The sequence below is a fragment of the Vombatus ursinus genome, unplaced genomic scaffold, assembly GCF_900497805.2.
Source record: "Vombatus ursinus unplaced genomic scaffold, bare-nosed wombat genome assembly UNPS02001419.1, whole genome shotgun sequence".
NCBI lineage: Eukaryota > Metazoa > Chordata > Mammalia > Diprotodontia > Vombatidae > Vombatus > Vombatus ursinus.
The window spans coordinates 4,457,570-4,471,421 of NW_020941197.1; the positions used below are offsets into that span (position 1 = coordinate 4,457,570).

The following is a 13,852-nucleotide window of genomic DNA, read 5'->3' on the forward strand; positions in this document are numbered from 1 at the left end:
AGTCTTAAGAAATTAGTATTATTAAGAAGACAGTTCGCTATAATAAAGTGATATGTGTGTGTATGTGTTTATATATACCACAGATAAAGATTACTTTTGAACTCTCTGTATTTTAAATAATTGACATTGCTATCTTCCATTAAAGCAGTTAATAGGGAGTTGACAGTTTCTATTTCCATATGATTTTTTAAAAATCCTGTTTATATGAGAAAAATGAAAGGACACACTACATTTTAATACTGTCACATAATGATAATATTCTATTTCCACCTGATTTTTAAAATGCAGTTTATATAGGGAAAAGTACATGATGGTAATTTTCATTAACCACTGTCTTAAAAATAAGTCAAGGTGTTTTACATAATTATTTCTCAACATCTTATAAAATAATTATTTCTTTTTCTTTCTTATTTTTTTGGTGAGGCAGTTGGGGTTAAGTGACTTGCCCAGAGTCACACAGCTAGTGAGCATTATATGTCTGAGGGCAGATTTGAACCCATGTCCTCCTGACTCCAGGGCCGGTGCTCTATCCCCTACGCCACCTAGCTGCCCCAAAATAATTATTTCTTAATTGAGTTATGGAAACTGTTTCTCTTATGGAATTGCTATATGTTTATGCATTTTATGGATTTATTAATTAGATTAATTAATTAGATTTTCTGGGCAAAAAACCCCCAATTTTTTGGGTTTCCGTTGCATTTTGGGATGTGGATCAAATGTTGTTTGGTAATAAAAATTTATTCAGAAATTCTAGTGTCCCAAAAGAGTTCATACACCTTTCCAGATTGGGTAGTCTTCTCACTCAGCAGATCTATTTTGTGTAATATGTAATTGTTTATTTTGTAGTTACAAAATACTTTACTCCAGTGTGTATTTATAAATATCAAGAAGTCCACTAAATGCCTGATCTTCAGGAGCTTTAAATTGCTTTGTCAAATTGTTTTGTGTTTCCAGAAACATCCCTTTGCACAGTGCACATTGTGTTTTTTTCAGCATTGCTTTTTTTAAAATTTTGTGTATATGTGTGCGTACATATATATATATTTTTTCATTTTATTTGCTTCCATCCTTCAGCCCACCGCATTCACCTTAGTCCAATGGAAAACTTTATTGTTATGCGACTGTTGACCCCCACACAGTCTTCCCTAGCCAGAAACCGAAGCACACTCATGCTTTCTGAACAGTCCATTGATTCAGGTAAAATAGGCTGAAGGGTTTTGACTATTAAGGTGTGAAAGTTGCAGCTAGAAGCTGCGGAAAATGCTGAAAAGGGATTGAAATGTTTCATTTAATGGTGAATTTCTGCTTTTCTTCTCCCCATTTCCTAGTTTTGTACAATGTCTTAAACAGCTAATTCTAGTATTTCTTTTCCTACTAACTTTTGTTGTAACCCATTTCTTTAGAAGGATTAGGGTAAATTAAAATAAATCTGTTATTTCCCTCTGTATTAGGTGTTCTAAGTAAATGTATGCCTTTTAAGCCTAAGGACACCTAATTAATCAATAAGCATTTATTAAGCACCAACTGGGCAAAATGGTAGAGTTACAAAAGGAAGCTCACCTAGACATGAAGTTCCGCTATAGAATCTGGATTGGGCCACCCTACCACCACCAAATCCATTTCAGATTTAGATAATAGGAACAAACATATATGTGAGATGATTGTTACTTAAGAGAGTCAACTCACCATGTAGGTCTTTGTGTATCAGGGAGTATCATCGTGAAATCTAAAGATGATCCATAATTGGAGTTCTCATTAATTGCTCATAAATGACCAGTCCACGGACAATAACAAGATAATTATGTGATCTCCAATAGAACTCTTTTCTCTCTGTTGTCTACACACAGTAGACATTCAATTCAATCAGATAATGGCCTGCAAACTTACTTGGGGACAATTTCTTAGAAATAGTTAAATTAACAATTTTGTCTGTTGAGGAAAATCTTCAACATGATCATAACTTATTCACCAATTTAGAATTGAGATGGAAACCCCAGCCCCAGTTCTGAATTATCACTAAAGATATTAACTTTGCACAAGCCTGAATCCGTTTATCCCTGGGGTTCAGTCTTTGCCACTTATGTGGTAGTAGCCTTTCTTCAACTTCCCAATTAAATGTAAAAAATCAAGCTGTCCTACTGATTGCTAGGGTATCATACTATTTTATGCAAAAAAAAATTTATAATGAAAGAAAAAATAAAAGTAAAGTTACTAAAATTTCTGATCCTGTAGATAAATATGCTATTGGCCATAGATAAATAAATAATTGGTAAAGTCATGAGAATGTTATTAGGTAGTGTTTAAAATTTTTATACATTGGGAAAAAGGAGCAGTTGGCAAGAAGTATAGCTTGAATTGATGACATTGATGTCTGGGTTAACCTTCGGAAAGCTTAGAAGAGGGTGTTCTATTTGTTTTGAATGCTTAATACAGAAGAGGGTAAATTTGGGGGGTTTCTTATCTCTGCTTTTAAAAAAGAGCTTCAACTTTCTTTTTTAACATCATCTACTAAAACCACTTAACACGCTCATGGTTATTTGATAATGTCATGAGAGTGCAGTTGCCTCTCTGGGTGGAATGGAAAGGTTAAATGTCACTGTGTAAGTAACCTTGCTTATCACTTATTGAAGCTATGAAAATAGATTGTCTTAAACTCTTTAGTAATTATGGCTTGAAATTTAGTTTAACTGATCTGTCACATAGTCAGACATGACTGATGACTAAACAACAACCAAAAGAAATCATTTTATCCTTTCTGAAGGTTATATGACACTTGGCTATTGGGGCCCACAACCAAATTTTACTTCGTTTTTTAAAATCCACTTTCCTTTGAATATTTAGTGAATTATGTCCGTGTTTCCCTAAGGGAGGCTTCTGAGTGCAAAGTGGAGGAACCTAACACTTTTTAGAGTTAAAGCTGGAAAGGGACTCCAAAGGCCATCTCATCCAACCCCTCTTCATTTTACAAATGAGGAAACTGAGGCCCAGTAAAGTCAAGTAATTTCTCCAAGGCCCCACTAGTAGCAAGTGGCAAGGCTAAGATTTGAACCAGCAACTTACTTTCTTCCCTTTTTTTTTTTTTAATTTTGAGTTCCAAATTTTCTCCCTCCATCCCTTCCCTCCTCCCTCTCTAAGACAGTAAGCAATCTGATACTGGTTATATATGAGCAATCATATAAAACCTATTTTCATATATTCTTCTTATTTTTAAAACACTGTTGCCTCCAAAAATATTTTCGGAATTTTTTTTCATCAAGAAATTCAGTGGGGATTTAATTTTTTTTTTAAAAGAACCTCTAAAAGATTTTATTTTTTTTCCGTGTATTATTCCGAGTGATGGTGATTCCATATAAATCGCTGCTATTATAGGCTTAGGGGTCCCTTGGAGTATGAGACCGTTAGCTAACCTGTAAGACTGCTGTTTGCCATGTGCCCGGTTATAATGAAGTTGTGCAATTTTTCCTTCCCTACCTGTCCTTCTGTCTCTTCTTCCTATTGCTTTGACTATTGGACTATATAACTCTGCAGTCTTTCCTGTCTGTCCTCGTATAGCCCCAGGGAGTCCTTTTAAATCTCCCTACAAGGCACCTCCTGCCCGAATCCCAGAGAGAAGGAAGCTGGCATCCTGTGGGGCCGGGGATGCCACAAAAGGAGCAGTTTCATCTGAACAGGTAGGTTTTAGAGCAAGCCTTAGTGACTCTCTGTAAGGTTTGTCATCTGTGTGACTTTAAACCAATTTAAAATGTCTTACTGCATTTAAGAAAAATCCATCCATTTTATTCTAAACAGCATTTTTAATGGGAGTTTCATGAAATGATGAACTCTTCAAAGCTGGTGCCAGGGTGAGCACCACTGAAGTCTTCTCTAGATTCCTTCAAGTTTGATTTTTAGTTCTGGACCAACTGTAATTGTTTTTGTTTTTTTCGGGAAGCAATTGGGGTTAAGTGACTTGCCTAGGGTCACACAGCTAGTAAGTGTCTAAGGCTGGATTTGAACTCAGATCCTCTTGACTTTAGAGCTGGTGCTCTGTCCACTAGAGTACCACCTACCTGCCCCAGCCAGCTGTAATTGTACACATAATAACCAAATAGATTTCAGTTTATCACCTCTACAGATAATATTCTTTCTATTGAGACAGCTAGATGGTACAGTGGATAAAGTGCTGGACCTGGAGTCAGGAAGAACAGAGTTCAAGCTGTGGGACACTGGGGCAAGTCTCTTGACCGCTGTCTACCTCAGTTTTTTCATCTGTGAAATGGGGATAATAGTAGCACCCTTCTCCTAGGGTTGTTGGGAAGATCAAATGAGATAATATTTATAAAGCACTTTGCAAACCTTTAAAATATAACATTCTACAAATGCTAACTGCTGTTATTATTACTGAACCAAAGTATAAGTTGACTTCCTATAGTCTTCTATTTATCCTTGAAGCAGACAGAGGCACTTTATCCGCTACTACATTTGGGATCAAGAAGACCTGAGTTTGAATGTGACTTACTAACTGTGTGACTTTGGTATATCTTGTGGCTGTTTAGAGACTTTAGAACCTCCTAGGGACGGCTCAGGTGGTATGTGATTGAATCAGCAATCTATAGGCACATGCTGGAGCTGTTTCCCAAGGCTGGGTGGTCTGTCTTTAGGAATTATGGGCGACAGAGCCTTATTTGCACAGAGTTCCTCAAAGTACAAGAGACCCAAGAGTTCATCTAGTTTAGCGGAGTCCAACTAAAGTAGAAATACATCCCTACTTTGTATATTAACTTAGAAAAAAAACACCTATTAGCATTATTTATGTTGTTTCGTATTTTTCTCTGTTTTGTGAAAACTTTCCCACTTACATTTTAATCTGGAGGGGTTTTGGCAACATGTGGGCTGTGAGTTTGACACTTCTGATCTAGTCCAGCCCTCTCGTTTTATAGATGAAGGAATCGAGGCCCAGAGAGGTTAAATGAATTAGTAGCAGACTGAGAATTAGAACACAAGTCTTGTGGCTTCAAATTTAGCATTCTTTCCACTGCTCAGAGGTGCAGTTTGACCCCTTAATTTTCCATTTATCTCAGAGGCAGCTAGGTGTTATAGTAGCTAGAGAATGCTGGACGTGGAGTCAGTGAGTTCAAATACACTGTCCCTCTCTAACTTAGTGGGTGACTGGGAGTCATTTAACCTCTTTTCAGCCATATTTTTTCTCTTCTATAAAATGGAGATAATATTAATACTTGTTCAGAGAGTTGTTTTTTTTCTTTTTCTTTTTTTTTGCAATTGGGGTTAAGTGACTTGCCCAGGGTCACACAGCTATTTAGTGTTACATGTCTGAGGCCGAATTTGAACTCAGGTTGCCCTGAATCCAGGGCAGGTGCTCTACCCACTGCGCCACCTAGCTGCCGCTTCTCCTAACCTTTCAAGGCATTTCCCTTGGCCTGTGTTTGTCATCTTACTTTTCTTTTTCTTTGTCTCGTGTGTTTTAATGACTTCTGTGTTCTGATGCAGTAGTGCCCACGGTTCATTGTGTTTCAGTTCCCCAAGTCGTAATTGTCCTTCACACTTCATTTGCAGGGTCTCTGTGGGCAGTGAATTTGTTCCCGAATCAGAAAATAGTTGTTTTCTTTTTCCTGTTTGATAGCATGGTGTTGTTGTTCTGCAAATGTAAGAGGACTCTCTTAGCATAACTTTGAAACCAATCGTTTTTCAAAATCACAATTATTTTCAGGTTAGCAGAAATCATGGTATGTTGGACAGAGAGCCCACCTCAAAGCCAAAAAGACTTGAGTTCAAGTCCTACCCTTAATGATACTGTCTATGACAGGGGTGGGGAACATGCAGCCTCAAGACCATTCTAGGTCCTCAAGTGTGGCCCTGTGACTGAGTCCAAGTTTTACAAAACAAATCTTTTTATTAAAGGGATTTGTTCTGTGAAGTAGATTCAGTCAAAGGGCTACAGGACCTAGAGGGCCACATGTGGCCTTAAGCCGTGGGTTCCCCACCCTGATCTATGAGATCCTGGGAAAGTCCCTTAATTTCTCAGTGCTCTAGGTAACTTTCTGCAACTCTTCAGTTGAAGAGAAGGTGCCAACCTGCACTGGGCGAAGGGCAATTTCTTCATCTGAAAGTTTCACAGGGCTAGTCCCTAATTCTATTCCTCAACTTAGTAGTGGCTCAGACAGGTGGAATGTGAGAGTTGGAAAAGAGGTCTTAGATGCACATATGGATGTATTTATGCATGTATATGTATGTATGTGTATGTATGTGTATACACACATGCACATATGTGTTATATGTGCAGGTGTGTTGTTCATTTTTTTTCCAGTCATGTCCAACTTCATGATGGGGTTTTCTTGACAAAGGTACTAGAGTGGTTTGCCATTTTCTTCTCCAGCTTATTTTACAGATGAGAAACTGAGGCAAACAGGGTTACATGAGTTACCTAGGGTCACACAACTAGTAAGAGTCTAAGGCTGGATGCTCCTGATGGCACTCTATCTACTGTGCCACTAGCTGCTCTTATATGTGTGTGCGCATGTATGTATATGCATGTGTATGTATATGTATACACACATATATGCATACATGTAGTACATGTACAATGACAACAACAAAATGTAAATGGAAAGAACAAGGACTACAGGACAGTTGAAATGGATGTTATAGAATTACAAAGAATAAGCTTGGTCCTGAATAATAGATATCAGAAAACACCTTCCCCAACTCCTTTACCGGAGACAAGGGATTCACATATATGAAACATATATGTAGACAGATTTTTTTTTCAATGTGCTGATCATCTTTGATTTTATTTTCTTCCTCGTTTTTATTTTTTATAAAAATTTCTTCATTATAGGAATGACTCTTTGGGAGAGGGGAAGGATGCAGGTGGAAATTTAGTTGATGTAAATGGAATGAAATAAGCAGAATGAGTAAAGCAAATATAATGAAACAAATATATGTTATGTATAATATATAATATACATAAAATATAAATGAACTTATAAATAAAAAAACTACAAAACTTAACATCACAATTATACTGACCAAGTCTTAAAAAAATAGTCCAGTCTCCTCATTTTACAGATGAGGTGATATGACCTCTGCAAGTAGCAGAGGTATTGAATACCAGTCCTAGCCCAGTATTCTTTCTCATTGTCCTAGGCTACCATACCTTCGTTAGATTCTCCAACTAGAAATGAAATTTCTATATTCCTGTTGTGTAGAGAGGTGGTGATGGCAGTGGGGGTGGGGTGGGATTATGATGGTGATAGTGGTTGTGTGTGTGTTGTGTGTATGAAAAAAATGGAGAACAGAGATTGATGGGGGAATGTGTTGGTGAGGGGCTGAGTAGATATGGAGGTGCTTGGTAGGCACAGCTGTCTTTGGAGGGACTGTGGGCTGTTTTTAAGAGCTAAGGAGTGGGTAATTATGGAGCAAGGAAATGATAACACTCCCCTATTATTCTCTTATGTATTTTATGGAAGAATTTATGACTGACTTTCTCGAAGGTTACATTCGCAACATTTTCATCCAACCATAATTTTGTCCCAGTGACTTTTTATATCTTTGCATTCTACCTACTATCAGTCTTCCTGAAAATGGTGCTTTGATATTGAATCAGCACTTGAGTTAGGCCTTTGACCTTCTCCGCCAGGGGATGGAGAAATCTTTATTGAGAAATGGAAAATTCATGTTTTTACTGGATGGCTAAGCAAGTGTCAGTGTATTTGTCTGTCCTCCCAATTTAGAATTATTCTCTTTGTGAGGGCAGAATATGATTATATGATCATAAATATGATATACCTATTAATATAGATAATTTTACAGTTATACTATGGAAAGGCAGCTTATTATAGTGAATAAGATTACCAAATTTGAAATCAGGAGACCTCGGCTCAACTCCCAGCCTTATTATTAACTAGTCATGTGACTTTTGGCTGGTCAGTACCTTAGTTTCCTCATCTGTTAAAAGAAAGGATTGATAGGAATGCATAAACCCTGCCCTTACCCCCTTCAGCTCTAAATACCATGATCATGAAGAAGCCATGGTTTGGCCAAGGTTACATAGCTAATAAATGGGACTTGAGCCCAGGCCTATGAACTATGAGCACCAATCACGAAGATTCAAATCCATTGTTCTTTTCCCACCACTTCCCACTCACTACCTTGTGCCCTGTAGACTGAGAATGAGCTATGATATTCTTAAATTTACAAGGTCCCTGTGGGGAGTGAATCTGCTCTGAAATTTTATATAAAACCATTATTTTCTCTTTCTTCTTTTGAAGCACTGTGCCGTCATCATACAGTGGGCTGAATTCAGCTGCCGCCCTTTAGACAGCTTACATTTAGAAGCTTGTGAATTGATCTTTTTGGAAGTGTTTTGTTACAATATTTAAAAAGTAGCTAAAATGAGACATGTCACAGTACTTCAATTTGCGTGTTCTGTTCTCCCTCTGTAGACTGAGAAAGTAAAGAAAGAAAAGCGACCTCCAGCAGCCGTTTCCACAGCTGGCCTTGGATCTCCATTAAGAAGATCTGATTCTCCAGCAAAGAGACATTCCTCTCCTGCAATATCTAAGTAAAAATGTTTTACCTTTTCTAATGCATCCTTGTTAAAAAACCAAATTGGTGGGAAAGTTTTTGTTCCAGGTGGTTCAGTCAGCAAGCTTGAATTAAATGCCTACTATGTGCTAAGCTCTAGGGATGTAAAGAAAGGCAAAAAACAAATCCCTGCTCTCAAGGAGTTCACAGTCTAACGGGCTAAGACAATACAGAAATATAATACATACATACAAGACATAATCAATGTAAATGGAAGGCAACCTCTAAGTCACTAGTGTGGCTGGGAAGGATCAGGAAAAGCCTCCTGCAGAAAGGTGGGCTTTGAGTGGAGTCTTAAAGAAAGCAGAGGTGAAGAGGAGGAGCATCATAGGCATAGTGCAAATGTGTGGAATTGGGAGACAATATCATGGGTGAGAAGGAGCAAAGTAGGTCAGTGTAACTGAATTGTAGAGTACGTGGAAAGCGGTGAAGTATAATAAAGGTGGGAAGAGGGAAGGTCATAGAAGGCTCTAAATGTAAAATTGATTATTTTTTTATTGGATCCTGGAAATAGGGAGCCAGTGGAGTTCATTGGGCAGGTGATGGGGGTAGGTACGTGCTGTGTGATGTGATCAAACTTGTGTTGTAGTGAATTATTTTGGCCACTGAATGGAGGGGAGACTTGAGGCAGGGACCCTGCTTAGAATGCTGTTGTACTGGTCCAGGTGAGGTGATGTGAACAAACTAGGCTGGCTGGGAGCTGTGAGAATGGAGGGAAGGGGATGGTTATGGTTAAGTGTCCACTTGAACTGAGACAATAACCAAGGAGACAGAGTGAAGAGAAAAAGAAGTCTGCTCAAAATATATTTATTTGATGGCTGATGTAAGAAAATGGACTAGTAAAAGATGTTTACCAGCCTGTAAAAGTGGGGTTCTTATTTACAAGGTTGAATTGATCTGTCCCTGGGATGCCATTCAAATGCTTTTTTTAAAAAATCCTTTAATTATATTGTTTTTCCATGAAGATTTTCATTAGGATTGCTCCTCTTCCACTGTCCTTTTCCCCTTATTTTCTTCCTTTGTGGCAAAGTCCATTACATTATTTTCTCTGTGCCTCTTAGCAAAAAGTTATGACAAATGTGGCCAACCAACATCAGTAATACACTGAGCATCGAAGACTTTGGGATGATGTAAGCATAAGGTTTGGGGAGCTAGGTAGCACAGTGGATAGATTGCCAGGTCTGGAGTCAGGAAGACCTGAGTTCAAATCCTGCCTCAGACACTTACTAGCTGTGTGACCCTGGATAGGTCATTTAACCATGTTTGCCTCGATTTCCACATCTATAAAATGAGCTAGATAAGGAAATGGCAAACCACTCAGTGTCTTTGCCATGAAAACCCCGAAAGGGGTCGCTAAGAGTCAGACAAGATTGAAACAACTAAACAACAAAAGCCGTAAGGTCCTCTCTGGCTAGAATGTCAATCTCTAGTAAGAAAAAAAAATTAAAGAAACATTGAAATTTTTGTTTAAGTGAGTTCAGGTAACAACCCTAGTCACTCTAGCTCACTTCCAGTTAATTAGTTTCTACTTTAAAATTTGGCTTGAGCATTCCTTGTTTTATACATCTTGCCATTTTGTAAGCTGCATCTATATGTGTTACTGATCAACTCTCTAAAATCTCCTGTTTCTAAATTCTTAAAGCAGGTCACATTGTTTAGAGTGCTTTGTTTGACTACTTCCTAGCTCTTTCTTGTAGTGAGCTTGTGAGGTAGTCACAAGCATTATTATCACCATTTTACAGTTGAGAAAATGCCAGCTTAGAAAGGTTTCAATGACTTGCCCAAGGTCACACAACTGATAAGTGTCAGAGCAAGTAAATTGTTAATTAATTTATGGAATTATTAATTGATTTATTGAAACCCAAATAAAGGGAGGAAATCTCCTAGGAAGGGACATGAGGTTCATTGTACCATGCTCGTTCACAGTAGGGGCAGCTATCAACAGCGTCTTTCTTGGTGCTGGGTTCTTCTGGTGCTCCTGGTTTATGAGTAAAGAAATGGGAGGGGGTGGGGGGATTTTGGGGAGAAGAACGCCCTGTTCTTTGGATACTCACCAGGAAAGACTGTGATGGCAGTGTGTGGGACGTAATGCTTGAATCATACTTTAATAAGGCATAGAGTACAGAGGCAAACTGGGGTGGAGGGTGGGGGGAGGTAGCTTTGGGGAAAAGAATGGTGAAGGGGAGGCACAGAGAATCTCTTAGCTGAGGATCAGAGTGGGGAACACTCAGGCAGCATGGACCTATCATAGCAGGTGGAGGAGTGTTGGGGACAGAAGTTTGGAGTCCCATTTTATAGGGTTTTGGTGGTGGGGATGGACTTTTATCCATGCCAGCTTAGACTTAATTTATTAACAAATCCACATCATTTCAAAGTTATCAGCAACACCGTAGGGTTAGTTCAGTAGTGTGATGCTTTGCTGGTGTTTTGCTGGTCTTACCGAGTGTATCTGGAGTTTATCTGAAGCTTGCAGGCCAAAGGCAGTTAACAGGACCAAGAGGCTATTACATTAAGGCCTAGATGACTTCCCTAAATTTAGCACATGGTCTCAGGATGTGGCTTTAGTTAATTTATGAGGCTGTTGCCAGTGGCTCCTTCTCTCCTCTAATTTATGAGACCGTTTGTAAGTAACTTAGGCTGCCTTAATTTATGGGACAGTTTGTAAATGACTTCTAGGTTCACCTTTGCAATCTTACTTCATACAACTGTTACCTTATACTAGTTACTTAAAGACTTAATATACTAACTAAGCTTCAGGAGGCAGTGGAGGGAAGCTGGGGGACCAGAACAAGATACAATTTCAACACAGCAAGAAATAAAAGAACCCAGGGTCTTCTGACTTTTAGTTTCAGCTTTTTCTACCATGCCACATTTTAAGATTATTACTGTAGTAAATATATTATTTTAAAATCTATGTGCATCTTTTCTATGTGTCTGAATGCTCATTTAATTGTGGTATTGGTCTTTCTACTTTTTTAAATGTTTCTTGTGGTAAATCAGTCCATATGTTAAGTAGAACATTTAGTGTTTTAACTGCTACAGGAAAGGAAGATTGATGGCATGGCCCTACACCTCCACGCGTTCATCTCAGCTCCCCTCTCTCCTTCATCAGTGTTTTATTATTCCACCAGCTGTCTTGAAGACTGCTTGTCTGGCACTTCTGCAAGTCTGTCTTGTTTGTTTTCTGTTCTTTATTTTGATGGTGTGGTATTCCTATTTTAAATGATTCAATCTATTCATCTTACCTTGTTTGTTTGTTTGTTTGTTTTTCCTGGATCCAGCATTCTCTTTTCTTTTAAATTGACTAATCTGCCCTAATCTTGCCTCAGACATGTTCTTGCCGTGTGATCCAGAGCAAGTCACTTAACCACTGTCTGCTCCTCATCTGCAAAATGCACCTACGTCTCAGGGTTGTTGTAGGGATCAAATGAGATTATAGTTGCAAAGTGTTTGTAAAATTCAAAGCATTATATAAATGCTAGCTACCTTATTATTATTTATTGATATAAAGTTGGAGGCCTTATTGTTATTATCCTGAGTTTCATGAAGTAATTGGCATTGCCTTGCCAAAAATTATGCACTTATCACATCCCACAATCACATTTTGTTCCATGTTATTTTTTTTTTAATGCTTTATTGATACTTTAGTGGTTTTCTCTCAACTGTCACTTGGCAATAAACTACAGCTGTGTATTCCCTAACTCCTCTGAAACCCATTTCAATTTAAAGAAAAAGGAACATTTAAAAGTATCTTGCAGGTTCTATACCCATAATCAGGGGTTGCTAGGTGGCCCAGTGGACAGAGCACCTGGCCTGGAGTCAGGAAGACTCATATTCCTGAGTTCAATTCAGGGCTCAGCCACTTACTAGCTGTGTGACCCTTAGCAAGTCACCCAACCCTGTCTGCCTCAGTTTCCTCATCCGTCAGATGAGCTGGAGAAGGAAGTGGCAAACCACTCCACTATCTTTGCGAAGAAAACCTCAAATGGGGTCATGAAGACTCAGACTGAAACAACTGAACAATAGCAATAGCCTGTAATCGACATTCTGTTCCCATAGTCCACCACTTCTCTGCCATTTCATATTCAGTCTTTCATTTCTGTAGAATTGTAAATGGTTGCTTGCTAAGATACTCAAGACAATTTTGAAGAAATCATCTAGGTTTCATAAAAATTATCTCTGTGTCCCTAGACACATATGTAAAGGATATGTCCCTGTAAGTTGGGAACTGTTTGCATAATAATTTCGAGGGAGTGATGACTCCCTTAAGCCTGGGTACAAAATCATCACCATCAAGCCAACCTGGTAATAACAAGCCTTTCTGTGTAGCTAAGCTGGTCCCTAGGCCACGTCACAATGAGGCATTGCAGTATTGGGGCTTTAGTGGAAAGACAATGATCAAATAAACTGCCAAACCAGATAAGGAACAATAATGCAGGCTGGCTACTCCCTCCATCGGAAAGATTGTAAAAATAAAATGCCTAAAAAGTATGGGCAATTGTGTGCTTTTGGAAAGAGGCAGAAAAACATCAAAAGCTTATAGAAAAAGACTGTTCTAAAATACTAATAATACAAAGTCAAATTAAAATTCACTATTCACCTCATACCCATCAAATTGGCAAAGATGACAAAGTGGATCAAATGAGATGGTATTTATAAAGTGATTTGCACAGTGCCTGGCATGTAGTAGGTGCTTAATAAATGCTTATTTCCTTCTTTCCCTCAAAAAGCCTAAAAGACAGAATGGAACCAGTGAGACATTAGGAAACTGAATGCCAGCTAATTGTAATAACTAGCTTTGACCCCAGAAAAGAAATGATAGAAGTACCTCTTCCTCCTTTCATTAGAGATTGAGGGACTATGGATATAGAATGTTGTCCACACTGTCAAATATAGTATTGGTTGGTTTTGCTTAAATGTTTTTCTTTGTCACAAAGGAGAGTTTATTTGGTGGGGGAATGACAAGGTATATCCAGAAATGGCTTTGGTGTATAAATAAAATATATCAATAAGACTTTCGAAGGGGAAAAAAGGGAGATTAAAAGAGAGCCTAAGTAAAGGGTCAGGCCGTCTGGGAGAGTAGAAAGAGGACTGGTTCCAGAATCAGAAAACCTGAGTTCAAATCCCACCTCTGACAAGTGTTCCTGTGTGACCTTGAACAAGTTACTTAACTTCTAACTTCCCTGGGCCTCAGTTTCTTCATCTGTAAAATGAGTGTTGGATTAGATTTCCCTTTGAGGTCTGTTCCAAACTCAGATCTGTAATTCTG

At 38.4% G+C, this 13,852-nt stretch overlaps 1 protein-coding gene across 4 annotated transcripts in view; it reads left to right on the forward strand.

Moving 5' to 3' along the window:
* MAP7D2 (MAP7 domain containing 2) overlaps positions 1-13,852 on the forward strand; it is a 68,773-nt gene that overhangs the window by 31,474 nt on the left and 23,447 nt on the right. For 3 of the 4 annotated variants that reach the window (XM_027867554.1, XM_027867567.1, XM_027867575.1), the window contains 3 exons: positions 1,075-1,197; positions 3,529-3,671; positions 8,442-8,560. In XM_027867554.1, coding sequence (XP_027723355.1) covers positions 1,075-1,197; positions 3,529-3,671; positions 8,442-8,560 — 385 coding nt within the window. The remainder of the gene's footprint in view (positions 1-1,074; positions 1,198-3,528; positions 3,672-8,441; positions 8,561-13,852) is intronic. The other variant, XM_027867561.1, reaches the window with a different exon arrangement.